Source organism: Tinamus guttatus, unplaced genomic scaffold, assembly GCF_059628265.1.
Source record: "Tinamus guttatus ecotype Peru unplaced genomic scaffold, ASM5962826v1 Tinamus_guttatus_pri_ptg000260l, whole genome shotgun sequence".
In the NCBI taxonomy this organism is placed as follows: Eukaryota; Metazoa; Chordata; class Aves; order Tinamiformes; family Tinamidae; genus Tinamus; species Tinamus guttatus.
Genome location: NW_028288794.1, coordinates 122,893 through 149,856, shown reverse-complemented (window position 1 = coordinate 149,856; position 26,964 = coordinate 122,893). Strand labels below are relative to the sequence as shown.

The following is a 26,964-nucleotide window of genomic DNA, read 5'->3' as shown; positions in this document are numbered from 1 at the left end:
TCATTAAAAATAACCTTTGCCAAATAACCAAGTCAACTGAGATGCTAGGAAGTGTTCACGAGTTCCTCCAAGGCACTGATATACTTGATGTGCCCTGTGCCCGACTTTGCACTCCCTCTTTATCACATGAAGAATGCGGTAAGATTTGGACTACACCCATCCTGGTATAAAAAGGCAATCATTCCTTGCACCTAAGAGCATGCAAGACAACACTGTTGTGCACTGGGTGAAAGATCTCTTTACCTCCTTTACCCTTTTCAGCAAATATATGGTACGGTTATAAAAAAAAAAAAATAACGCCTGTTTTAATGAAAAAGTGTTGTTTATTAAATTGATCTTTTTTTGTCCACTGATATTTTTTCATCACCTTTCTCATTCTGGAAATAATAAAATAATGCAGCTGCTACTCTTTTTTTTTTTTCTCTGCTTACACATGATAACAACACAAATAATTCAGAGAGCTGATATTTTAGCTTCCACCTCAGAGCTCCGTGTCCCTACTTTGAAGCTCAAAGATTCTGTTTCTTGAAATAATCATGTGCCAAAAAGAAAACAGCTACTTCACCCTTCTGCCACTCACTCAGTAGTTTCTCTACATATGAAGGAAATTATAAATATTGCAAAAGTGTGCAATATAAAAAAAAAACACGAGGAAATATGCAAAAATTCAATCACAGTTAATTCTGTGGCACTGATAGTTGTATGGGACAGAAATGCCATGTCTCAGGTGTGCATCCATGGGACAGAGGCTGCAGGGCTGCAGCTTCACAGAGCTCTGCCTTACTGGCCAGGTCACTCTCCTCTTGGGGCTGTTGTACTCTACAGGGTTACTCTGAGCCCTGCTACCTCAGAAGACCCTTGGTCTACCTGCTCTTTCCCCTTGATCTGAGCTTCTCCTGTTCCATCTTCAAAGAAGTCATATAAACATCCATGTCTCGGTGAAAACTGGCCAGTCTATTCTCATTTCTCACTGTGCTTCTGGGGCAGCTCTCCCTAGCCTTGCCTTCCTTGGGCCTGGACATTAGAGAAAGACAAGACACATGAAGGATCAAACAAAAAGTCCTAACAAATCTAATGCACTAGGGAAACAGGTCCCAATTGAAAACTGAAGAATTGCAATGATTAAGCAAAGGAGGAAGTCCTCATGTGGCCTTGCAGATAATGAAGAGAACAAATCCCTGCTGGCTGTGAGCCCCAACAAGCCTAAATAAAGCAGTAAATCATTAACTATCAGATAACGAGGAGGTGGCACAACTCAGCAGATTATTCAGTAGGTTTCCTTCAAAAGCACCTTCGAGCTTCAGTCACGATGAGGAATCATTTTCACCCTCAGCATCCTCCCCTCAGGAAAATGACTTTTTGGCTTCATTCTCAGCTCACTGCCTGGATTTTTCTCCTCCTTGTTCCTGGCTTTTCAGATGGAGGGAAGCTACTGGTGGTGCCCATGGATGGAAGCCACTGGCTTAGCATGCAGAAAGTAGTGGAAAAGCTCTCTGAGAGAGGACACGAAGTGGTGGTGATTTTCCCCGAAGCAAGTTGGCAGATGGGAAAGCAACAGACCTACACTGTGAAAACGTACTCAGTGCCTTACACATTAGAAGAGCTAATTAAAACCTTTCGTGAGTACTTAATGACTCACTTGGAGGGTCTGCCTTTCCCACAGAATGTTGTAGCACAATATAGAAGCACTAGAACTCTCATCGCCAGGACTGTTTTTTCTCAGTGTAAGAGCCTGTTTGACAACAAAGAAATGGTACAGTACTTGAATCAAAGCAACTTTGATGCTGTCCTGACAGATCCTATTTCTATGTGTGGGGCTGTAGTGGGTAATTATTTTTCAATCCCTTCCATCTTCTTCATGAGAGGATTTCCGTGTGGATTACACTACACAGCAAATCAGTGCCCCAACCCCCTGTCGTATGTCCCAAGGCTAATGACTTTCAACTCGGACCGCATGACTTTCTTTGAGAGAGTGGAAAACGCACTGGTTGCAATCCTGGAGCTTGGCTACTGTGACGATTTCTATTCAGAGGCTCTGAAGTTTTCCTCTGAACTTCTTCAAAGAGATGTGACCCTGCTGGACCTTCTGAGCTCTGCTTCCATTTGGCTGCTAAGATTTGACTTTGTGTTTGAATATGTCAGACCAGTGATGCCCAATATGATCTTTATTGGAGGTGTAAACTGTGCTGAGAAGAAACCCCTGTCAAACGTAAGTTCTCTTTTTCTGGTTTATAACAATGAAATGCATGGTTTGTGATTACATGTTTTGTGGAGATTTTGTGCTGTTGGAAGATTCCTTTTGATGATTTTGTTTGGGAGATGGTTTCCACAGGTTGACACAGTATTATCGTGATAGAGGCAGGTGACTGTTACTTGGGTTAATGAGGATTTTCTGACAAGTCCAACAAAAATGCTATTTCATCTGCTAACTACAAATTACTCTCCTCAATGAATGTATTTTATTCACTGACCAGATGTAGTTTTCATTTCATGTTCATGCATTCTGGCATACATTTCTCTCGGCTAAAAAGTGAAAGACCATGCAGTGAGGGTTTTTATTTTATCCTCTAGGTTATACAAGTCAATTTGCTTTGGTCGTGTTTTCGTGACATATGGTTTCCTACCTGGCTAGCTGTGTGATTTTATTGCTGTTTGTAGGTTATGGTAAAAACTAAATTTCCACAAGAAATGGAAAGAATTGAACCAGAATAGTATCTTTTGCGACAGATACATATAGGCAAAACTCAGATATGATTTCATTTCTATTTCTTGACAGGTACTCTTAACACAATTTAAATCATGGATTTAAAATAAATATAGAATTTATATTTTGATACTTATTGTAAAATGTATAAAAGAGTAGCAGTGAATAATTCTCTATGGGTGCAATGCAAGACACACATTTCCTTCTTGTGAAATGACTCACTCCCTTTTGAACTCTGATCACATGCATCGACTTGCACTATAACGTCTTTGGAGCTAAGACTTTTTCCTCCCTTCTTTCGTGTTTCTTTTATACTCTTTGAGGGGCTCGTGCAGAGCCACTGGACTTCTCTCAGGTGAATAAAGAGCAAGTTGACTGCGGGCATTCCCTCACGGTAGAATAAGAGAAGGTCACTTTGTGGTTTGAGATTCAAGAATTGCTGTAGCACGTTCTTGCTGGTTACCTGAGAGAGTCTTAGCTTTTATATTCTGAAGGTGTTACAGTGGCATACACTTTCTGTCTTGCTACTTAGCAAAAGGGCAGAAGCATCCTGCAGCCATTTGATTCCTGATTTCTCCCATCTTCACACTGTCCCTATGATGGAAATGTCACATTATAAATCCTGTAAAACCTAGTGTAGCTCCTCTTCAGTCTGGCTTTCCCTGTTTAGATCTTTCTTGTGACTAGAATTTCTGCAGAGAGAATTTCTTCTATTTCACCCTGAACGGAGTCCAGCAACAAGGTAATATCCTAGTAACTATAGTTCAATGTAAACAAATGCAGACCGAGTCATATGAGGGAAAATATTTACCTATGCATACACACTTGTAAGCTCACAGTTGATCACTAGCGTGCAGGAATACAATCTTGTGATAAGCATAGACAATTCTTTGAAACTGAGTAGCCCATTGCTCAAGAGACAAAGGAAAACAAGAAGCTGAGATGGGGAGGAAGGGAGAAAAAAACAAAACAGAAAAGGTCTTTAAGTCACTAACTTAGTCCGTGGTAGGTCTTCATGCAGACTATTATCTGATCCCTTATCTCAGGAACAATATGGTAGAAGTAAAAATTAGAGAGGAAGGCGCATTGCAAGTAGCTATTACAAATGCAAAGAAATTAGAGGAGCTCAAAAAGTGGACAGAGCAATGAAGAATGTATCAAGGCGTTTGATTCACAAGCTCCCTGAGCCACTTATTGCTGGAGGCTGGGCGGGTAGTTTGGTTGCATATAAGTAACACTGCTTTCTTATGCACTTCCTCAGCGTTCCTCTAACATCCAGTGTCAAGATTGCTAGGTAACACGGGCACGCGGTCTGATTCAGTGTGACTATTTTTAATAATAAAACTGTTGGGGAGGCAGGAGCCCTCAGTTCATCCAGGGCTTGCACGGAAGGGGAGCGACAGAGGCACTGCAATTCAAAGCAAAGGCATCAGGACAAGGCAAACAAAGTATCTACCTTGTTCCCTCAGAGGGGACTGTAGCAAATGCTACCTACCTAATTTATCACTTACTGGAGAGGACTCAGAAATGGGAAATTCATTTTGGGTACCAAACTGAAATCCAATATATGCTTTGGATTCATTTACCTGATAAAGCAAGAAGCTTGGCTCGGTATCCAAACCTCTTCTGATAACTACTAATTATAAAGAAAACAATATTGTAAATTATTAACTGTTTTACACCAAAACGACCTGCTCCTAAGCTTCCTTCCTGGGAGTGTTTTCTTCAGGATTTTCTTAGGAGATCCCTGGAGTCCTAGGAGAAAATGGCCGACTTCCTCATTAGCTCACTACACAGATGCTTTCCATGATGTTTATGATAGTGGGAAACTTCTGTTATTACCTAAGCACTTACAGAAGAGTGGCACGGTGACTGTCACTGTCACAAGGCTGCCTGGAAGTGGTGCAGGAAGCACTTCCTGACTAGGAAGCTCCATGTTCTGCAGTGACTCGGGGGGTGAGCAAGCAGGAATCCTCAGGATTACGATACTCCCAAGTTTATTACATCAGCAGTGCCTAGACATGTGTTATGGAAGGTAATCCAGGAATGCAGAGGGAGGGCAGGAACAGTCACAGCTTCCGCAGCACCACGTGCCGTCTCTCTGGCCTGCTCAGGGCTTTTGGGCTCTCTGTGAATAACAGCCCATTGACTGGCATAGGGGCACAGACCTATTTCCCTGGCAATTCCTCTGATAACTGCCATCCTCATCCTCTTGACTCTAGGACTGGCATGCTGTCATGTCCACGTGCACTATCATTTGGTTAACAGGGTAGTTATTAAGAGTGCATCTACGGGAGAACTCTCTATTTTCAGCGTTAAAGTAATAGTCAGTGATCTCTTCATAACCCAAATATTAGGCATTTTGTGTTGCAATATTCAAGGTGTTGACTATTGGCAATTCAGAGCAATGTGCTAACATGTTGGTGTCTGTTTATTAGGGTCTTTTTCTTCTTGAGACCACTGAACACCTTTAAATCAAAAATATTGTTTGTCAGCCTTATATTGCAATGGAAAAATGCACATCAGATACATAAGGGATTTACTACTCTTATTAAAGAGGACCTACTGCCTGAGCTTTTCTTTCCAAGGGAAGCTTGCTTTTTGGTTAAATTAATGCACTAGTTCCCAGATGATAGTAAAAGTCAAAAATTATGCATAAAGACCTGGGGAGGTTATGAGGAATAAGTTTGCAGATATTGCAGATATCAAGCTCACTGCCTACAAAAGTCAGGAAATATTCCAATTAATGATACCTGAGAAGTCCTTAATGTCATATGTCTCTGTTAGGATGCAGTCAATAGCTTCAGGATCACATACGATCTTTTTCACATGAGGTCTATTTCTTCCTAGAGATATCTGTGCCTTGTGACTTGCTTAACGGCTGCTGCTTCCTGATGCAGAGACTGACAGTAAGGTGACTTTTTAACTCACCGGCAACATATCCATTTTAAGTGAAATCATTCTAGCCAAACCATCTACTACCCCATTCTCTGTCGGCAAATGCCAGCATAGCTCCATGGGAGTTTCACCTATTCAAAACGTAAGAGTAAAATCAGGCAGGTTCCTGCTCTTGCTAGTGTCACCAAAAACCAGGAACAAACCTTTTAACACCAATGTAGCACTAAGAAGCAGACATTCACTTAATTGTAGCGCTGGTGGCACGGGGGATAGCTCCACCTGTCGTGCATGCCCTAAGGTGTGTTTGCTAATGCTTTTATTTCCCTATTATCTACCCAGGCATTAAACTCTAGGAACGATCCTACATATTCATTCTATTTTCCGGAACTAATTACAACACACCCCACCCTTATGCGTGTGCCCTCTGCCCCTTTGGTGGGTTCTGGTGGTCTTCTAAGATCCTTGGGGGTCATCTTTCCATGTCCATTTCAGGATGTCTAGTAACTCACTTCTACATATGGCCTCATTCTGGCCCAGAAGACCCTGTTTTGGTCCTACTGTGCAGTTTCAGACAGTTCTTTGAAGATACGGTGGTCCTTATCTTTGTCTTAAACCCGTGTTTGCTGTTTTGTCCATATTCTCCCATGATGGTCCAGTAACACCTGCTCTTTTGTCCGTATTCTCTCAGGATGTATCAGCAACAGCAGCAAAAACATCTCCTTGGGGGCATTCTCTTCTGGGGTTTCTCATAACACTATCAGTGCTGCCCACACAGCAGTCATGCTGGGATCATGCACATTGTGCTTGTGTGATCACAGAGCCAAAGGCAGTGGTCACGCTATCTTCAATTTACCTTCTGCTGCAGCCTTAAACTGGAGGTTGTCCTATCCTTTCCCTAGTCTTTCCTATCTATATGGCTTCTTACCTACATTGAAAGGTAAGCAACTATTGTTTTGCACTCCCTTGAACCGAGCAAAATTTAACCATTAAAAATAACCTTTGCCAAATAACCAAGTCAACTGAGATGCTAGCAAGTGTTCACGAGTTCCTCCAAGGCACTGATATACTTGATGTGCCCTGTGCCTGACTTTGCACTCTCTCCTTATCACATGAAGCATGCGGTAATATCTGAACTACACCCATCCTGGTATAACAAGGCAATCATTCCTTGCACCCAAGAGCATGCAAGATAACACTGTTGTGCACTGGGTGAAACACCTGTTTACACAGTGTGTTAAAACCTGCCTCCTTTACCCTTTTCAGCAAATACATGGTACGGTTATAAAAAAAAAAATGAAGCCTGTTTTAATGAAAAGTGTTGTTTATTAAATTGATCTTTTTTTGTCCACTGCTATTTTTTCACCACCCTTCTCATTCAGGAAATAATAAAATAATGCAGTTGCTACTCTTTTTTTTTTTCTCCTCTGCTTACACATGATAACAACACAAATAATTCAGAGAGCTGCTATTTTAGCTTTCACCTCAGAGCTCCGTGTCCCTACTTTGAAGCTCAAAGATTCTGTTTCTTGAAATAATCACATGTCAAAAAGAAAACAGCTACTTCACCCTTCTGCCCCTCACTCAGTAGTTTCTCTACATATGAAGAAAGTTACAAACATTGCAAAAGTGTGCAATAAAAAAATAACCACGGGGAAACATGCAAAAAAAAATGATCATAATTAATTTTGTTGCACTGATAGTTGTATGGACAGAAATGCCATGTCTCAGGTGTGCATCCATGGGACAGAGGCTGCAGGTCTGCAGCTTCACAGAGCTCTGCCTTACTGGCCGAGGAGGTCACTCTCCTCGTGGGGCTGTTGTACTCTACAGGGTTACTCTGAGCCCTGCTACCTCAGAAGACCCTTGGTCTACCTGCTCTTTCCCCTTGATGTGAGCTTCTCCTGTTCCATCTTCAAAGAAGTCATCTAAACATCCATGTCTCGGTGAAAACTGGCCAGTCTATTCTCATTTCTCACTGTGCTTCTGGGGCAGCTCTCCTTAGCCTTGCCTTCCTTGGGCCTGGACATTAGAGAAAGACAAGACACATGAAGGATCAAACAAAAAGTCCTAGCAAATCTGACTAATGCACTAGGGAAACAGGTATCAATTGAAAACTGAAGAATTGCAATGATTCAGCAAAGGAGAAAGTCCTCATGTGGCCTTGCAGATTATGAAGAGAACAAATCCCTGCTGGCTCTCAGCCCCGACAAGCCTAAATCAAAGCAGTAAATCATTAGCTAGGAGATAACAAAGAGGTGGCACAACTCAGCAGATTATCCAGTAGGTTTCCTTCAAAAGCACCTTCCAGCTTCAGTCACGATGAGGAATCATTTTCACACTCAGCATCCTTTCCTCAGGAAAATGACTTTTTGGCTTCATTCTCAGCTCGCTGCCTGGATTTTTCTCCTCCTTGTTCCTGACTTTTCAGATGGAGGGAAGCTACTGGTGGTGCCCGTGGATGGAAGCCACTGGCTTAGCATGCGGAAAGTAGTGGAAAAGCTCTCAGAGAGAGGACACGAAGTGGTGGTGGTTATCCCAGAAGTAAGTTGGCGGTTGGGAAAGACGCAGGCCTACACTGTGAAAACGTACTCAGTGCCTTACACATTAGAAGAGCTAAATAATGCCTTACATGAGTCCCTTATGAGTCAGATAGGGGGTCTGCCTTTCCCACAGAATGTTGTGGCACAGTATAGAAGCAGTAAAACTATGACCAGGACTCTTTTGTCTCAGTGTATGAGCCTGTTCGGCAACAAGGAAATGGTACAGTACTTGAATCAAAGCAACTTTGATGCTGTCCTGACAGATGCTATTTATGTGTGTGGGGCTGTAGTGGGTAATTATTTTTCAATCCCTTCCATCTTCTTCATGAGAGGATTTCCTTGTGGATTACACTACACAGCAAATCAGTGCCCCAACCCTCCGTCGTATGTCCCGAGGCTTTTTACGTTGAACTCGGACCGCATGACTTTCTTTGAGAGAGTGGAAAATGCACTGGTTGCATTCCTGGAGCTTGGCTACTGTGACTATTTCTATTCAGAGTTTGTGAAGTTTTCCTCTGAACTTCTTCAAAGAGATGTGACCGTGCTGGACCTTCTGAGCCCTGCTTCCATTTGGCTGCTGAGATTTGACTTTGTGTTTGAATATGTCAGACCAGTGATGCCCAATATGATCTTTATTGGAGGTATAAACTGTGCTGAGAGGAAACCCCTGTCAAAGGTAAGTTCTCTTATTCTGGTTCATAACAATGAAATGTGGTTACATTTTTTGTGTAGATTTTGTGCTGTTGGAAGCCTCTTTTTGATGATTTAATGCAACTTTTGTTTGGCATATGGTTTCCACAGGTTGACACAGTATTATCTTGATAGAGGCAGGTGACTGTTACTTGGGTTAATGAGGATTTTCTGACAAGTCCAACAAAAATGCTATTTCATCTGCTAACTACAAATTACTCTCCTCAATGAATGTATTTTATTCACTGACCAGATGTAGTTTTGATTTCATTTTCATGCATTCTGGCATACATTTCTCTCGGCTAAAAAGTGAAAGACCATGCAGTGAGGGTTTTTATTTTATCCTCTAGGTTATACAAGTCAATTTGCTTTGGTCGTGTTTTCGTGACATATGGTTTCCTACCTGGCTAGCTGTGTGATTTTATTGCTGTTTGTAGGTTATGGTGAAAACTAAATTTCCACAAGAAATGGAAAGAATTGAACCAGAATAGTATCTTTTGCGACAGATACATACAGGCAAAACTCAGATATGATTTCATTTCTATTTCTTGACAGGTACTCTTAACACAATTTAAATCATGGATTTAAAATAAATATAGAATTTATATTTTGATACTTATTGTAAAATGTATAAAACAGTAGCAGTGAATAATTCTGTATGGGTGCAATGCAAGACACACATTTCCTTCTTGTGAAATGACTCACTCCCTTTTGAACTCTGATCACATGCATCGACTTGCACTATAACGTCTTTGGCGCTAAAGGTTTTTCCTCCCTTCTTTCGTGTTTCTTTTATACTCTTTGAGGGGCTCGTGCAGAGCCACTGGACTTCTCTCAGGTGAATAAAGAGCAAGTTGACTGCGGGCATTCCCTCATGGTAGGATAAGAGAAGGTCACTTTGTGGTTTGAGATTCAAGAATTGCTGTAGCACGTTCTTGCTGGTTACCTGAGAGAGTCTTAGCTTTTATATTCTGAAGGTGTTACAGTGGCATACACTTTCTGTCTTGCTACTTACCAAAAGGGCAGAAGCATCCTGCAGCCATTTGATTCCTGATTTCTCCCATCTTCCCACTGTCCATATGATGGAAATCTCACATTATAAATCCTGTAAAACCTAGTGCAGCTCCTCTTCAGTCTGGCTTTCCCTGTTTAGATCTTTCTTGTGACTAGAATTTCTGCAGAGAGAATTTCTTCTATTTCACCCTGAACAGAGTCCAGCAACAAGGTAATATCCTAGTAACTATCATTCAATGTAAACAAATGCAGACCGAGTCACATGAGGGAAAATATTTACCTATGCATAAACACTTGTAAGCTCACAGTTGATCACTACCATGCAGGAATACAATCTTGTGATAAGCATAGACAATTCTTTGAAACTGAGTAGCCCATTGCTCAAGAGACAAAGGAAAACAAGAAGCTGAGATGGGGAGGAAGGCGGAAAAAAACAAAACAGAAAAGGTCTTTAAGTCACTAACTTAGTCCGTGGTAGGTCTTCCTGCAGACTATTATCTGATCCCTTATCTCAGGAACAATATGGTAGAAGTAAAAATTAGAGAGGAAGGCGCATTACAGGTAGCTATTACAAATGCAAAGAAATTAGAGGAGCTCAGAAAGTGGAGAGAGCAATGAATAATGCATCAAGGCGTTTGATTCACAAGCTCCCTGAGCCACTTATTGCTGGAGGCTGGGCGGGTAGTTTGGTTGCATATAAGTAACACTGCTTTCTTATGCACTTCCTCAGCGTTCCTCTAACATCCAGTGTCAAGATTGCTAGGTAACACGGGCACGCGGTCTGATTCAGTGTGGCTATTTTTAATAATAAAACTGTTGGGAAGGCAGGAGCCCTCAGTTCATCTAGGGCTTGCACGGAAGGGGAGCGACAGAGGCACTGCAATTCAAAGCAAAGGCATCAGGACAAGGCAAACAACATACCTACCTTGTTCCCTCAGAGGGGACTGTAGCAAATGCTACCTACCTAATTTATCACTTACTGGAGAGGACTCAGAAATGGGAAATTCATTTTGGGTACCAAACTGAAATCCAATATATGCTTTGGATTCATTTACCTGATAAAGCAAGAAGCTTGGCTCAGTATCCAAACCTCTCCTGATAACTACTAATTATAAAGAAAACAATGTTATAAATGATTAACTGTTTTACACCAAAACATCCTGCTCCTAAGCTTCCTTCCTTGGAGAGTTTTCTTCAGGATTTTCTTAGGGGATCCCTGCAGTCCTAGGAGAAAATGGCCGACTTCCTCATTAGCTCACTACACAGATGCTTTCCATGATGTTTAAGATGGTGGGAAACTTCTGTTATTACCTAAGCACTTACAGAAGAGTGGCACGGTGACTGTCACTGTCACAAGGCTGCCTGGAAGTGGTGCAGGAAGCACTTCCTGACTAGGAAGCTCCATGTTCTCCAGTGATTCCAGGGGTGAGCAAGCAGGAATCCTCAGGATTACGATACTCCCAAGTTTATTACATCAGCAGTGCCTAGACATGTGTTATGGAAGGTAATCCAGGAATGCAGAGGGAGGGCAGGAACAGTCACAGCTTCCGCAGCACCACGTGCCGTCTCTCTGGCCTGCTCAGGGCTTTTGGGCTCTCTGTGAATAACAGCCCATTGACTGGCATAGGGGCACAGACCTATTTCCCTGGCAATTCCTCTGATAACTGCCATCCTCATCCTCTTGACTCTAGGACTGGCATGCTGTCATGTCCACGTGCACTATCATTTGGTTAACAGGGTAGTTATTATAAGTGCATCTATGGGAGAACTCTCTATTTTCAGCGTTAAAGTAATAGTCAGTGATCTCTTCATAACCCAAATATTAGGCAGTTTGTGGTGCAATATTCAAGGTGTTGACTATTGACAATTCAGAGCAATGTGCTAACATGTTGGTGTCTGTTTATTAGGGTCTTTTTTTTCCTGAGAACACTGAACACCTTTAAATCAAAAATATTGTTTGCCAGCCTTATATTGCAATGGAAAAATGCACATCAGATACATAAGGGATTTACTGCTCTAATTAAAGAGGACCTACTGCCTGAGCTTTTCTTTCCAAGAGAAGCTTGCTTTTTGGTTAAATTAACACACTAGTTCTCAGATGATAGTAAAAGTCAAAGATTATGCATAAAGACCTGGGGAGGTTATGAGGAATAAGTTTGCAGATATCCAGCTCACTCTCCTACAAAAGTCAGGAAATATTCCAATTAATGTTACCTGAGAAATCCTCAATGTCATATGTCTCTGTTAGGATGCAGTCATCAGGTTCAGGATCACATACGATCTTTTTCACGAGGCCTGTTTCTTCCTAGAAATATCTGTGCCTTGTGACTTGCTTAGCTGCTGCTGTTTCCTGATGTGGAAACTTACAGTAAGGTGACTTTCTAACTCACCATCAATATATCCACTTTAAAGGAAATCATTCTAGCCAAAACATCTACTACCCCATTCTCTGCAGGCAAATGCCAGTTTAGCTCCATGGGAGTTTCACCTATGCAAAACGTAAGAGTAAAATCAGGCAGGTTCCTGCTCTTGCTAGTGTCACCAAAAACCGGGAATAAACTTCTTAACACCAATGTAGCATAAGAAGCAGACATTCACTTTATTGCAGAGCTGGTGGCACGGGGGGATAGCTCCACCTGTCGTGCATGCCCTAAGGTGTGTTTGCTAATGCTTTTATTTCCCTATTATATACCCAGGCATTAAACTCTAGAAATGATCCTACATATTCATTCTATTTTCAGGAACTAATTACAACACACCCCACCCCTATGCGTGTGCCTTCTGCCCCTTTGGTGGGTTCTGGTGGTCTTCTGAGACCCCTGGAGGTCATCTTTCCATGTCCATTTCAGGATGTCTAGTAACTCATTTCCATATATGGCCTCATTCTGGCCCAGGGGACCCTGTTTTGGTCCTACTGTGCAGTTTCAGACAGTTTCTTGAACATACGGTGGTCCTTATCTTCGTCTTCAACCAGTGTTTGCTGTTTTGTCCATATTCTCTCATAATGTCCAAGTAACACCTGCTCTTTTGTCCATATTCTCTCAGAATGTACCAGCAACAGCAGCAAAAACATCTCCTTGGGGGCATTCTCTTCTGGGGTTTCTCATAACACTATTAGTGCTGCCCACACAGCAGTCATGCTGGGATCGTGCACATCGTGCCTGTGTGATCACAGAGCCAAAGGCAGTGGTCATGCTATCTTCAACTTACCTTCTGCTGCAGCCTTAAACAGAAGGTTGCTCTATCCTTTCCCTAGTCTTTCCTATCTATGTGGCTTCTTACCTACATTGAAAGGTAAGCAACTATTGTTTTGCACTCCCTTGAACCCAGCAAAGTTTAACTCATTAAAAATAACCTTTGCCAAATAACCAAGTCAACTGAGACACTAGCAAGTGTTCACGAGTTCCTGCAAGGCACTGATATACTTGATGTGCCCTAAGCCTGACTTTGAACTCTCTCACTATCACATGAAGAATGCGGTAAGATTTGGACTACACCCATCCTGGTATAAAAAGGCAATCATTCCTTGCACCCAAGAGCATGAAAGATAACACTGTTGTGCACTGGGTGAAACATCTCATTAGACAGTGTGTTAAAACCTGCCTCCTTTACCCTTTTCAGCAAATACATGGTACGGTTATAAAAAAAAAAATGAAGCCTGTTTTAATGAAAAGTGTTGTTTATTAAATTGATCTTTTTTGGACCACTGCTATTTTTTCACCACCCTTCTCATTCTGGAAATAATAAAATAATGCAGTTGCTACTCTTTTTTTTTTTTCTCTCCTCTGCTTACACATGATAACAACACAAATAATTCAGAGAGCTGCTATTTTAGCTTTCACCTCAGAGCTCCCTGTCCCTACTTTGAAGCTCAAAGATTATGTTTCTTGAAATAATCATGTGCCAAAAACAAAACAGCTACTTCATCCTTCTGCCACTCACTCAGTAGTTTCTCTACATATGAAGAAAGTTACAAACATTGCAAAAGTGTGCAAAAGAAATTAAAAAAAATACACGGGGAAACATGCAGAAAATCGATCATAATTAATTTTGTTGCACTGATAGCTGTATGAGACTGAAATGCCATGTCTCAGGTGTGCATCCATGGGACAGAGGCTGCAGGTCTGCAGCTTCACAGAGCTCTGCCTTACTGGCCAGGTCACTCTCCTCTTGGGGCTGTTGTACTCTACAGGGTTACTCTGAGCCCTGCTACCTCAGAAGACCCTTGGTCTACCTGCTCTTTCCCCTTGATCTGAGCTTCTCCTGTTCCATCTTCAAAGAAGTCATCTAAACATCCATGTCTCGGTGAAATCTGCCAAGTCTATCTTCATTTCTCACTGTGCTTCTGGGGCACCCCTCCCTAGACTTGCCTTCCTTGGCCCTGGACATTAGGGCAAGAAAAGACACATGAAGGATCAAACAAAAAGTCCTAGCAAATCTGACTAATGTACTAGGGGAAACAGGTCTCAATTGGAAACTGAAGAATTGCAGTGATTAAGCAAAGGAGGAAGTCCTCATGTGGCCTTGCAGATTATGAAGAGAACAAATTCCTGCTGGCTCTCAGCCCTGACAAGCATAAATCAAAGCAGTAAATCATTAGCTAGGAGATAAGAGGAGGTGGCACAACTCAGCAGATTATTCAGTAGGTTTCCTTCAAAAGCACCTTCCAGCTTCAGTCACGATGAGGAATCATTTTCACACTCAGCATCCTTACCTCAGGAAAATGACTTTTTGGCTTCATTCTCAGCTCGCTGCCTGGATTTTTCTCCTCCTTGTTCCTGGCTTTTCAGATGGAGGGAAGCTACTGGTGGTGCCCATGGATGGAAGCCACTGGCTTAGCATGCGGCCAGTAGTGGAAAAGCTCACAGAGAGAGGACATGAAGTGGTGGTGGTTATCCCAGAAGTAAGCTGGCGGATGGGAAAGAGACCAACCTACACTGTGAAAACGTACTCAGTATCTTACACGCTAGAAGAGCTAAATAATGCCTTTCATGAGTACTTTATGACCCACTTGGAGGGTCTGCCTTTCCCACAGAATGTTGTAGCACAATATAGAAGCACTAGAGCTATCACCAGCACTCTTTTTTCTCAGTGTAAAAGCCTGTTCGGCAACACGGAAATGGTACAGTACTTGAATCAAAGCAACTTTGATGCTGTCCTGACAGATCCTGTTACTATGTGTGGAGCTATAGTAAGTAATTATTTTTCGATTCCTTCCATCTTCTTCATGAGAGGATTTCCGTGTGGATTACACTACACAGCAAATCAGTGCCCCAACCCCCTGTCGTATGTCCCAAGGGTATTTACTTTCAACTCGGACCGCATGACTTTCTTTGAGAGAGTGGAAAACGCACTGGTTGCAATCCTGGAGCTTGGCTACTGTGACCATTTCTATTCAGAGGCTGTGAGGTTTTCCTCTGAACTTCTTCAGAGAGATGTGACCCTGCTGGAACTTCTGAGCCCTGCTTCCATTTGGCTGCTAAGATTTGACTATGTGTTTGAGTATGTCAGACCAGTGATGCCCAATATGATCTTTATTGGAGGTATAAACTGTGCTGAGAGGAAACCCCTGTCAAAGGCAAGTTCTCTTTTTCTGGATTATACCAATGAAATGCATGGTTTGTGGTTACATGTTTTGTGGAGATTTTGTGCTGTTGGAAGCTTCTTTTTGATGTTTTTGTTTGGGAGATGGTTACCACAGGTTGACACAGTATTATCTTGATAGAGGCAGATGTCTGTTACTTAGGTTAATGAGGATTTTCTGACAAGTCCAACAAAAATGCTATTTCATCTGCTAACTACAAATTACTATCCTCAATGTATGTATTTTATTCACTGACCAGATGGTTTCATTTTCATGCATTCTGGCATACATTTCTCTCAGCTAAAAATTGAAAGAACATGCACTGAGAATTTTTTTTTAAATTTTCTAAGTTCAACAAAGTCAGTTAATTTGCCTTGGTTTTATTTTTGTGACGTATGGTTTCCTAACTGGCTATCTATGATTTTATTGCTTTTTGTAGGTTATGGCGAAACCTACATTTCCAGATGGAATGAAAATAAATAGTATATTTTGAACTGAAATAGTATCTTTTGAGACAAATACATATAGACAAAACTCAGATATGATTTCATTTCTATTTCTTAACAGGTACTCTTAACACAATTTCAATCATGCATTTAAAAATATAGATATTCTCTTTTAACACTTATTGTAAAGTATCCTTTACTTATTGTAAAGGTTCCTGCTGTTGCTAGCCCTGTGCATTTTCCTGTAATCCTTTTGCCTGTCATTGTGTAGCATCAAAATGGACTGAGTTCAGTTACACAACAATTCCTGCTGACAAATGCGTGGCCTAATCCATCAGTGAAGATTTGGGATATAGTCTACACGAGTATGCATGTGAATAGCATTTTACTACTTGTAAGCTATCAGTCTCAGAGCATAAGGAGATGGACAATATAATGTAACTATAGGAAAGCAAAAGCAATAGGTAAAACTAGCACTTCTGGATTAGGCTCAAGAAATAGACCCGAGTCCAATTCTACTCACGGAGCAAGCAGCTCTTGAGGAGTCCATTTGCTTCTCTTCCCTTAGTGGCACTTTAGTGGCAATTGCTACCCTTCTTAGAAGGAATCCGCATTTCACAGCGAGCCCATTTCCAAGACATGTATTTTCAGAGCAGGTAAAGCAATCCTAGGGCAAGGGCACCTGCCTCCAGATCCCTCAGCATGATCATGGATCGTGGAAAGTCAGTCCAAGCAAGCTCAACTTCTCCACGTGGCTACCATGCCCACGCAGCACTGCTTTCATTGCTGTAGAGCTCAGCATTTGTCCAAGGGGACATCCTAGAACAACCCAGCTTTTTGTCTGCCATGCACACAAAGCATATTGCAAGAGCCATTCCATGATGGAGCACAATTCTGACCATAGCTGGGGTGACCCAAATGTAAGCCTTGATTAATGGATATATTCTGTCCTTCAATAGCCAGCAGGGAAGGATAAAACCTTGTTTCTGAATCAGATGCCATTCAACAGAGCTGCCACGCAAAGGAGGCCAAGCCCATGCCAACCTTTCCACAGTCATCAAGAGCTGACACCCTGGTCTCCTTCTTTAAGTGCTCTGCTCATGTGGTCCTTCAAGCTTCTCAGAAATAACAAGCAGTCATTAGCAATGAGCACCAGACACTTTACACCTGCAAGGGCCCAGGTGCCCTCTGCTACTGCATAAGGAACAACAAATACCTGTGAACTTACCCCCTCCCCTTTTTAAATTCTTTTTTTTTTTAATGAACCTGATTTTTACCTGATTGTTTCTTTTCTGAAGTACTCAGCTTAGATCTGGCCTTATTTTATTCTGCATTAATCAGAAAGCATTAGTGTGCTGTTTTCTGTGTCCTGTTAAAAGGGTTTGTCCCTCATTTCTCTCCTGTCCTTTTTGCTATCCTTCCTTCCTCTTGTTCCTTACCACAGTTTTAGATCTGATTGTCTGGTACGAAGAGCAGGGAGTCCACCCTGCTGTCACCAGGCTCTCACTTTACTGATGTACTGGATGCACAGGGTATAGCTCCACCTGTTGTGCATGCCCTATGGTGTGTTTGCTAAATCTTTTATTTCTCTATTATCTACATATGCATTAACTCTAGGAATGATCCTACATATTCATTCTATTTCCCGGAACTAATTACAACATACCGCACTCTTGCCGCGTGTGTCCTCTGTCCCTTTGGTGGGCTCTGGTGGTCTTTTGAGACCCCTGGGGGGTCATCTTTCCATGTCCATTCGATGACATCCCAGAACTCACTTCCATATATGACCTCATTTTGGCCCAGAAGACTCTGTTTTGGTCCCACTGCCCAGTTTCAGACAGTTCCCTGAAGATACATTGGTTCTCACCTTCATCTTTGACCAGTGTTTGCTGTTTTGTCTGTATTCTCTCATAATGTACCAGCAACAACAGCGAAAACATGACCTTTCATGCTTTCTCTTCTGGGGTTTCTCACAACACTACTGCAGCGAAAATCATATCCAAATGTGCAGGAATTTGGTCATTTCCTTTCACAACTCTTCTAATAAGCTCAGAGATTTAAGTCTTGATTTTCTGGAAGGTGTTGGTGCAATTTGCATGTACAAGCCCCTTTGCCTGCTGGCAAGGGTCTGATGCTCCACACTAAAGATGTTGGGATTTCGACCACTGCTTATAAAGGAAATGGTGTAGGAAAAAAAAAAAAAAAAAACTTCTTAATGCTGCTGATAGTTTACAATCAGATCTTTTGTTCAGGGGGATCTCTTCCTTAGCACCTGCCAAAAGACTTTGTCATTGCTCTTACTTGCATAAAGACAAAACATTCCTCCAACACAGCCCTGAGGGCCTCAGTTCACTGCAGGTTCCCAGAGCAAGGCAGTGAATGCCAGCAAACTAGGGCCCTGCACCACCCCAGTCATAGCTCTGTTTGGAAACCCACACAGGGATGTTTCCACCAAATTCTTCCATAATGACCATAATATAATCAGATCCTCCTCAGGCAACATGAACTCTAGGGACAACTCATGCCTCCCTCAAGGCATAATTCAAACCTACAGCTCCAGGTATTATGTTCAGGCTAATTTAATCAGGGGAAGATCTCTCCTCCCGAGAAAGATGGTCCATTGTGCAAAAGAGAATGTGGAAGAGGAGGGACGAGTTTGCAGTTTAGTTATGGTTAGGAGCTGGTTATGGTTGTCCACTTTAACCCATGTATCCATCTGTGAAAGGAAGAGAGCTCAGATGTTTTTCGTGTTTGTTGAGTGTAGGGTGTGTTGCATGTGCAAGCACATGTGTGATATCAATGATTTTAGTAAAAGTTATCATATCTTAACCCAGACTTTGTCTTGCTTGCAGTACATAAACAGGGTTCTCAGGGAAGTAATCCAAGACCAAGACTCTCCCTTCCTGTGCTAAGCAATCCTGGCCGTAGGGAGTCTATCCTGGCCTCCTTTGTTTTCATCTGTTCCAAACTCATCATCTACCTTACTTTTTGCCTAGTGACGTGGAGGGAAAAGTCAGGGCAGGTTGTTCTTTTCTTCCCCGCTCCTCCACAGACCTGGGATTGCCTAAGCCTGGTAGCTATGATACATGCAGATGAGGTGGGAATTTAACATCAGCCTTCTACATACACGTTAAGCATTACACTTATTTGACTGGCCTGTAAAAGAAATGGTCATTTAGTCTGCTGGACTTAGTTTAAAGGTTGTCTTCAAAGTAAACAGGTCTGTTTTCTGACTTGATAATTATCAACTCAGTGATATTAACCTTAAGTATATTAAGAGATGACAACTCTGATCTTTCTAGTAACCTTAAAAAAGGAATATGATGACCTACTTCTAAGTTTAAAAATTAACTGAAAGTACAAATGGGGGCATGTAATCTCTTCTCTGTTATATGAGCAATTATGGTTAAATGTTGAAGGATAACCAGGATAATACTGTGAAAGTTAAACATTTACCTGTGCAATCAGTTAAGTTTCCTGCAGAGAGCTAAAGCTTACAAGACCTTCATATAAAAGTCTGTGTTGGATGTCTCTAGAGGAGAATATTCCCGTTTCCTTCCATCAAAATGGCTGTTGCATTTACACAATTTTATCAGTGTACTGTGATATTTCTTCTTCTGACATCGTCTTTAACATTTACTGAAGGCGGAAAGATTCTGGTGATACCTCAGGATGGAAGTCACTGGCTCAGCATGCGCTCGTTAGTGGAGAAACTTCAGCAAAAGGGACATGAAGCTGTTGTGCTAGTACCATCAACAAGTTTGTTTATGAAGCCAAAGGAGCATCAGAACTATACATTGAAAGTATATCCAATACCTTTTGCGGATGAACACTTAGCTCTTACACTGAATTCATTTATTAATGTTCATTTCATCAAACAATCTGTTTTGAATATTATTCTTACAATGTATCAAAGCGTATTAGATATTTCCAAGTTCTATTTTGCCATTTGTGAGAGCCTTCTGCACAATGAAGGCTTGATGCAGGAGCTGAAGGAGACCAAATTTGATGTGATTCTTACAGATCCAATTCTGATGTGTGGACCGGTAATTGCTGAGTATCTTTCCATTCCTTCTGTCTATTTCTTGAGGGGATTTCCGTGTGGTTTGGATTTTGAAGCTACCCAGTGTCCACATCCTCCTTCCTATGTCCCCAGATTATTCCTGAATAATTCAGATCACATGACATTTTCTCAGCGTGTGAAGAACTCGCTGGTCAGTATGCTGGAGCTTTTTTACTGTCAGCCAATTTTCAGTCCCATTGAAGAACTTGCACGTGAAATTCTTCAGAAGAAAGTGACTGCTACAGAGCTTCTAAGACATGGATCTGTTTGGCTAATGAGGTACGATTTTGTGTTTGAGTTCCCGAGGCCAGTGATGCCAAACATGGTTTTTATTGGAGGCATAAACTGTGAAAAGAAGGAAAAGCTGTCTCAGGTATGGAATTTTATGTTTATTGAAAGGGCAAGAACTGAAATATGTAGAAATTTTACACTGAAAATGAACAACAGCTTAGTATTTAAAGATAGAAATATAATGATGAATACTACCTGATGTTATCTCCTAGGAGAAATGTTATCTCCTACTATCTAGTAGTAACATTAAATCTTATTAAATCTTATTTAAATTCCCTGGCAATCTAAAACCGTGTCAGGCATGAAAATTTAAGTGTCATGCAAATTTTGTAGAAACAACAAGCTGTTTTGCTCAGTGATGCTAGTCTGAATTTTGGCAAACTTTAATCCTGAATACGAGCCAGACTTGATAGTTTCTGTTTCATCTAAGATGCTTTTTCCATGTCCATCTCAATAAAAACCATTCCCACAAGGACAACCTGGCTATATTACTGCGAAGGAACAGCCTGAGGAATGTCCATAAGCAAAACCTGCCCTTTGTCTGTTCCATGTTGTCCTCCCTTCCCAGCTATCTCATGCACAGTCCATCCAGATGCCTCAGGCACATCCTGGCCTGCCAGGAGCAACTGAGGCTTTGTGGGCAGTGGGAGCTGAGTGCTCTTGGTGTTACTCAGTTCTGGTGATGGTCACATAAGAAGCTGGTGGGATGGAAGGCACCCAGGTCTGGTGTTGAAGGCAGTCTTGGCATTGGGACTGTTGGCAGGGGTACAAATGTATCTGGGGATACTTCCATGTATCCAGTCTCCTTTTACATACATTGAAGGTTCTTGGACTAATATTTCAGCTAAAAGTTAATTCTTCTTCTGTCACATCTGTTTGCCATATAGGTTTATTTCTATCTTTTCCATCTTTTCCATTATGTCAAGGCATCTATATCAAATGAGAAAAAGTAGAGAGAAAAATAGATGAGGATTAAAATGCACATGTGGAGAGAGATGCAAATAGTGTCAGCTGCAGCGAGACTGCTAACATTTTAAAACCTATCCTCCTAGAAACCAAAGCCTATCACTCAAAAAAAGAAATTACATTTTAAGTTCTTCAGGTCATGGATCTTGTATAAATTCATAGTCTTATCTTTGGGTACCAAACAAGCATCTGAATAGAGTGCAGTATATTCTGTAGCAGGTATAAAGCAAGAAAGGTATATTCAAGCATTGGACATTGTAGAAAAGAAGTATTCATTTGGCAGCCTTTTCAGTGGATGTGAACAGTAGCTCTGTTGCAAGAGTTGTTCAGAAATTCCCATTAAGTAACTCCTGAGTCATAAGCTGCTGATGGTGGGACGGTGCCAGCAATAGAGCTAGCAGCTCTTTTTGAACATAGGGTCACAATAAGGTTGAAACTTCCACACAAGACTTGGAAATAACTATGCAGAAACTGCATGTGAAAGAAAGGCTCACCACAGAGATAAAGCCTTGAATGGCCTGGAGGAGATGATCATTCCCCAAAGCACTTTTATTTTTTTCTTGGTTGGGGAGTGCTTCTCTCCAGGCACCTATGTATAAACTTTCACTGTAAGCAGTTATTGTCATTGCAAAATCACATTTAAAACCCCTACAATTTATGACTGAGAAGGAGTCATGAACTACTGCAGAATTCAAGATTTTTTTTAGTCATGAACTAAACTGACATGAGTCATGAACTCATGACTTCATGAACTAGAAATCTTTTCTTGGCATGTGTTATCTGAGATCCACTGGTGAAATTTTGTTTTATTGTTTGGCTTTACAACTAAAGGGATAAGTGGTTGGATGGAAGTTACATGTAGAAATGGAGAATTTCTTTCAATTGGCTACTTACCTTTAAAAATGGAAGTTTGAATCAATGGAAGAAAAAAGCCTTTTTTTCTCAATTGTAGCAATTCGTTTGGGTTCTTAAAATGGTCAAAAACAGGTATGTCAAGATTGTTTTTCCATATGTACCTTTACTATAAGATATGTTTCACCGTACAGTTGGCCTCAGTTTCACTAGAAAAGAAAATGATCATAAAAATACCAAATTCCTACAGTCTGTAACAACTGTGACAGCCCTCAGTACAACAGAGAACTCCCACACCATCTGGAAAAGAGTAATTTTGGTGCACTCTCTATAGTTCAAATAATACTATATGCAGTAGTCCTGGTAACGTTTCTGTCTGCCCATTCTGTGCATGTTAGAAAATGTCCAAATACTGTTTCATATGTCCCAAGGTCCACAAAGCCTGTGGAAAACTCCCTATGAGGCTGAACTCACTTGTCAGCATGTTAGAGAGACTGCGCTCTAGGGACTTCCACAACAGATTCCAGGACACTGGATACATCTCCAGAGAGATTTGCATCCAGCAAGAGTTTGTTGAAGGTCTCTGAATAATGAGGTGCCATTCATATGAGTCCCCAGAGCCTCTTCATTGGAGGCATCAGCTTCAAGAAGGGGAGAAGCCTATCTAAGTTACATGAATTTCAAAGAGGAATTTTGTACTTGGTGTGAGGAGCAGGCTATGTAAATAGCTGTAAGCTCGTGTGACTTCTGCTCATGCTAACAGCTATTAGTTAGTACTACCTGGTAGCATGCAAGGGCAATTAAGCGAAAAGGTAAGACTGATCGTGCACTAGCAGCTTTCAATAAACATCTACCATATGCCTCAGGTCTCCTCAGGCCAGTAGTTGTTTGAACTCCATGTAGTTCCTGCAATCAGCCAGCACAGAACTGTGCTGATTTATCCAGCAGCCCCCTCTATCCCGGTGTGCTGTGCTCAAATACAAGAAAGGTGAAGAGGCTAGATCAGGGTAGCTGTGGTTTGGGCAACCAATGGGAGATGAGTTGGGGTCCAAGCTGTTGGGTTACCAACGCTAAGAAGGACCACGAGGCTCAGGTTCAAATATTGCCAGAAGAGAAAGGGCGTGAGAAATGGTGAGCTGTATTCACAACTTCTGTGAGTGGAGCATGTGGTAGGAGTTACACCTCTTCCTCACACAAAACTGATTTCAAAGCGCAACACCCATTTCTAACTTTTATAATCATTAATCTTCTGCTGTGAATGCCATTGCGTGCAAAGTTCTAAATGCCTAGAACATGACGCCAGTTGAAGGGCGGAGGTACAGAAAGAGAACTTGAGCAAGAGGCGTGTTTGCGTAGGCGGAGCGTATCTACAAAAGCTGGCCCTGGCCTCCCTGCGCGCAGACTCACAACATGTCGTTGGCTGCAGCACTGCTCCCCTTGCTGTGCTGCCTCGGCTCCGCTGCCGCGGGGAAGCTGCTGGTCATACCGATGGAGGGCAGTCACTGGCTGAGCATGAAGATGGTGCTGGGTGAGCTGAGCAAGAGAGGGCATGAAATAATTGTCATGGCACCAGAAAGCAGTATGCTCATAGATTCTTCCACGACATACACTCTGAAGACATACCCTACACCTTTTAACAAGGAAGAGTTTGACAAATTTGTGCACTTCTTTGGTCAGCAAGCTTTTAGTGTAAAGCCATTTCTGGCCAGATTTTATAACATGTGGGAGACTTTTAAAAAGACCTCTAACATATTTAAAGACTCCTGTGAATCTTTGCTGTACAACAAAGAGCTGATGAAATATATCGAAGAAAGTAAGTTTGATGCTATCTTTACAGATCCCTTGTCACTCTGCGGACCAATCATTGCTTTACACTTTTCTATCCCTAGCATTTATTTTTTGCGGAGTATCCCTTGTGCTATAGACAACCATGCTGCTCAGAGTCCAGACCCACCATCCTACGTCCCACGGATGTTCTCACTCAATACAGATCGTATGACATTTTCTCAGAGAGTGAAGAACTTGCTGATCAGCCTTGCAGAGCCTTTCCTTTGCAATTCTGTCTTTTCATCCTTTGAAAGTCTAGCTTCGGATTTCCTCCAAAAGCCAGTGACAATTACGGAGCTTGTAAGTCACGGATCCATTTGGCTGAAGAGGTTGGATTTTGTCTTTGAGTATCCCACGCCTGTGATGCCCAATATGGTTCACATTGGAGGCATAAACTGTGGACAGAAGAAACCCTTATCGCAGGTCAGTGACGGTACGGTGAAGGTGTAACAAGGAAAAATGCAGGCAGGCAAATGTCTGTGTGATCTGGATGATAAGTAATCTCATATTTCCTGTGGGCCTTATTTACCTAGAGAATCTCTTTTTATTAATTGCTGCTGTGGATTGTGTCATTCAAATATCAAATCTTTTTTTTTTTAAGTACTCAGCTTGGCAGCAGATTGAACTAATTTGGCATAAGGCGCTCAGTATATTTATGAACCACTTCACAGGAAGTTAACATGAGTCGCCACTTCACATTACATTCACCCCATGCTTTACAAATCAAATCAACTAGCCCTACTAGGAAAAGGTACGCTAATAAGCTCATGAAGAACAGAGTGGTGTGACTGACCAGCAGGACAAGATGCAATTCCACCTCCTCTTCTTGGGTTGGCCTGACACAGTGATTTTGTTCACTGCCTGAAACATGAAGGGGAGGGCATCACACGCGGCCCTCCATTTGATTCCAGCAGAGGTGAGGGTGCCCAATCATCATTTGCTCACATAATGCGAAAAAGTGGATTATAACAGTTTAAAAAAAAAAAAACCTATCCAACAAAGAAACAATTGTTTCAAGAACATAAGATGCTCATTCATTCAAAAAAGTAACTCCTTGGATTATGTGCAATAATATAGTATTTTGTCTTCTATAACAGCAGTTATAATTGTATATGAGTTGTAGGCTAATGTGTATGAGTTGAAGGCTAATACTTTGTGGTGAAATAGTTTTGGGCGGCTTCCACCACAAGAACTAGACACCTCCAAATTGATGTCTTTTTGGAGATGTCCAGTTCAGGTAAGGAAATGTTGATGGGTGGCTTCTTGCGTGTGTGGTCTAAGGAGGCATTTGCTTGTGCCCATACTTTTACATAGACAGCAGGAAAGGATTAGAAAAGAGGAGGTAGCTGTTAGCAGCAGCAGCTGAATTGGTGGTTGGAGTGATCCAGCTGTTTCAGAATAAAGCAGTACATCACACTTAGGATAAAATGCTACCCTTGGTGAATGCTGCTTAAAACCAGGCAGGCTCTTCTCTATTCCTTTTCACTCGACAGCTTTCTCTGAGTCCTAGGAAATGGCCTCTTCCTATGTCCTGCAGTCTGTCACCATCTCTACGTGTGCTCCCTTTTTGAACAGAAGTGAATGAGGCCTCAGGACAAGACAAACTGGCATTTTCCTGTGGTGTCATCTTCCCTAGAGCTCTCCTTAACTGCTCTCCTTAACTCCTCCCAGTCTCCCCCTCAGTGGCAATGATACCCACTGAAAGTCCTGAATATTTCTGTGGGGCTGCTAGTGTTCAGATCTTGTTTTACTCACAAAAATCTCTCTCAAATTGCTTTTAATCTGCCTGTTTTTTAGCAGGGAAGTATCTTTTCCTGTCTATTCTATCTATCAGAGACTCTTAATGGGCTTAAGGGACAAACTGAGGCAATTCTGCTGGAAAAGCAGTGAAGTCAATTCTAGCAAGTCAAAATCAGACCCCCCTCCAACGACAAAGCTCATTATCATTATAATATTGCTCAGGAGCTAGAGATCATAGTCCAGCAGCAGTAAATATTACAGCATTAGCAATTCTTATCACAACCTTGGGCAGCACTTTCAGTCCCAACTTGTTTGTTCTCCTCCTCCTGTGCCTGTGCATCGCCGACCTACATCTAGTGGCCAGATACGGTTCTGTGGTTTGCCCTGTGTCCATCACAAACACTGGCTAAAAGCTGAGTCATGGCATCTTTTAGCTCTTCATCCGAAACAAAAACACCACTGCTTACCATGTAAAATCACCTCCTGTGCAGAAACAGCTGGACTGTTGCTGGCTACTTCTGCGCAGTCTTTCTTGTAGGTAGTGAGGCGCTAGGGGAATGGAATGGCTTCTCCTTCCTGTTTCTCCTCTTGCTCCTGGACGGATGTAATGCTCTAGGAAAGCACAGAGAGATAAGCTGAGAATGAAGCAGTATCAGGCATGATAGCAGTGGTTTTCCTTCACTCATGCAAGCCTCTGCAGCTGTGGTGCTTCTTGGAACACACTAGCAGTTTGGGTTGCATCTGGAGCGTGTGCCAGAATGGATGCACAGAGTCTCCTCCTTAGGATTTGAATTAATGTGCGACAGACACTGTGTGGCCTGGTGGCATTTTTATCATTTGATTTCAGCATGAGCCTGCTGAGCATTTCAGAACAGCGACAAAACTTTTTTCTCAGAACGTTTCTACAATAGTAGTGCTAGTCAAGGAAGGAAGGAAGGAAGGAAGGAAAGAGAGACAGAAAGAAAGAGAAAAGGAAAGAAATAAAAAAGGGAGAAAACAACTTTTTACCCTTCATTAATAAGCCAGGAAATGCTGTATTTCATATTGCAAGACCCATCTTATGATGAATCCAAATATAACAACACTATTTCATTTCAGCTCGATGACTACCATGCTAAAATGTTAATACCACTAGTATTTTCAAGAATAGTGCACCCTCAGGTATAGTACCTGGCCAAATCGCAATCCAGCAAATCATAATATCCTCTTTACTGGCTGGAGAGTTTAACCCAATGCCTTACATGTTGCTTATGTTAAAACACATTAGAAACAGCATGTGTTAGAGCACAATAAGCTCTTTTAATATACGTTTTCAATGAGCCTGGTTGCTTCCAAGTGCCAGCACATTT

The 26,964-nt window shown here is 41.8% G+C and overlaps 1 protein-coding gene and 1 pseudogene across 3 annotated transcripts in view; both read left to right on the top strand.

Moving 5' to 3' along the window:
* Positions 1–26,964, top strand: part of LOC104573235 (UDP-glucuronosyltransferase 1A1) — a 123,005-nt gene that overhangs the window by 74,381 nt on the left and 21,660 nt on the right. The window contains exon 1 of one of the 3 annotated variants that reach the window (XM_088526954.1): positions 19,405–20,312. The exons of the other annotated variants lie outside the window; for them this stretch is intronic. Within the exon in view, the coding sequence (XP_088383080.1) occupies positions 19,443–20,312 (870 nt within the window). The 5' untranslated portion in view covers positions 19,405–19,442. Of the gene's footprint in view, positions 1–19,404; positions 20,313–26,964 lie in introns of those variants that run through there. 3 annotated transcript variants of the gene reach the window in all.
* On the top strand, positions 12,616–15,923 carry LOC148594296 (UDP-glucuronosyltransferase 1A9 pseudogene; annotated as a pseudogene).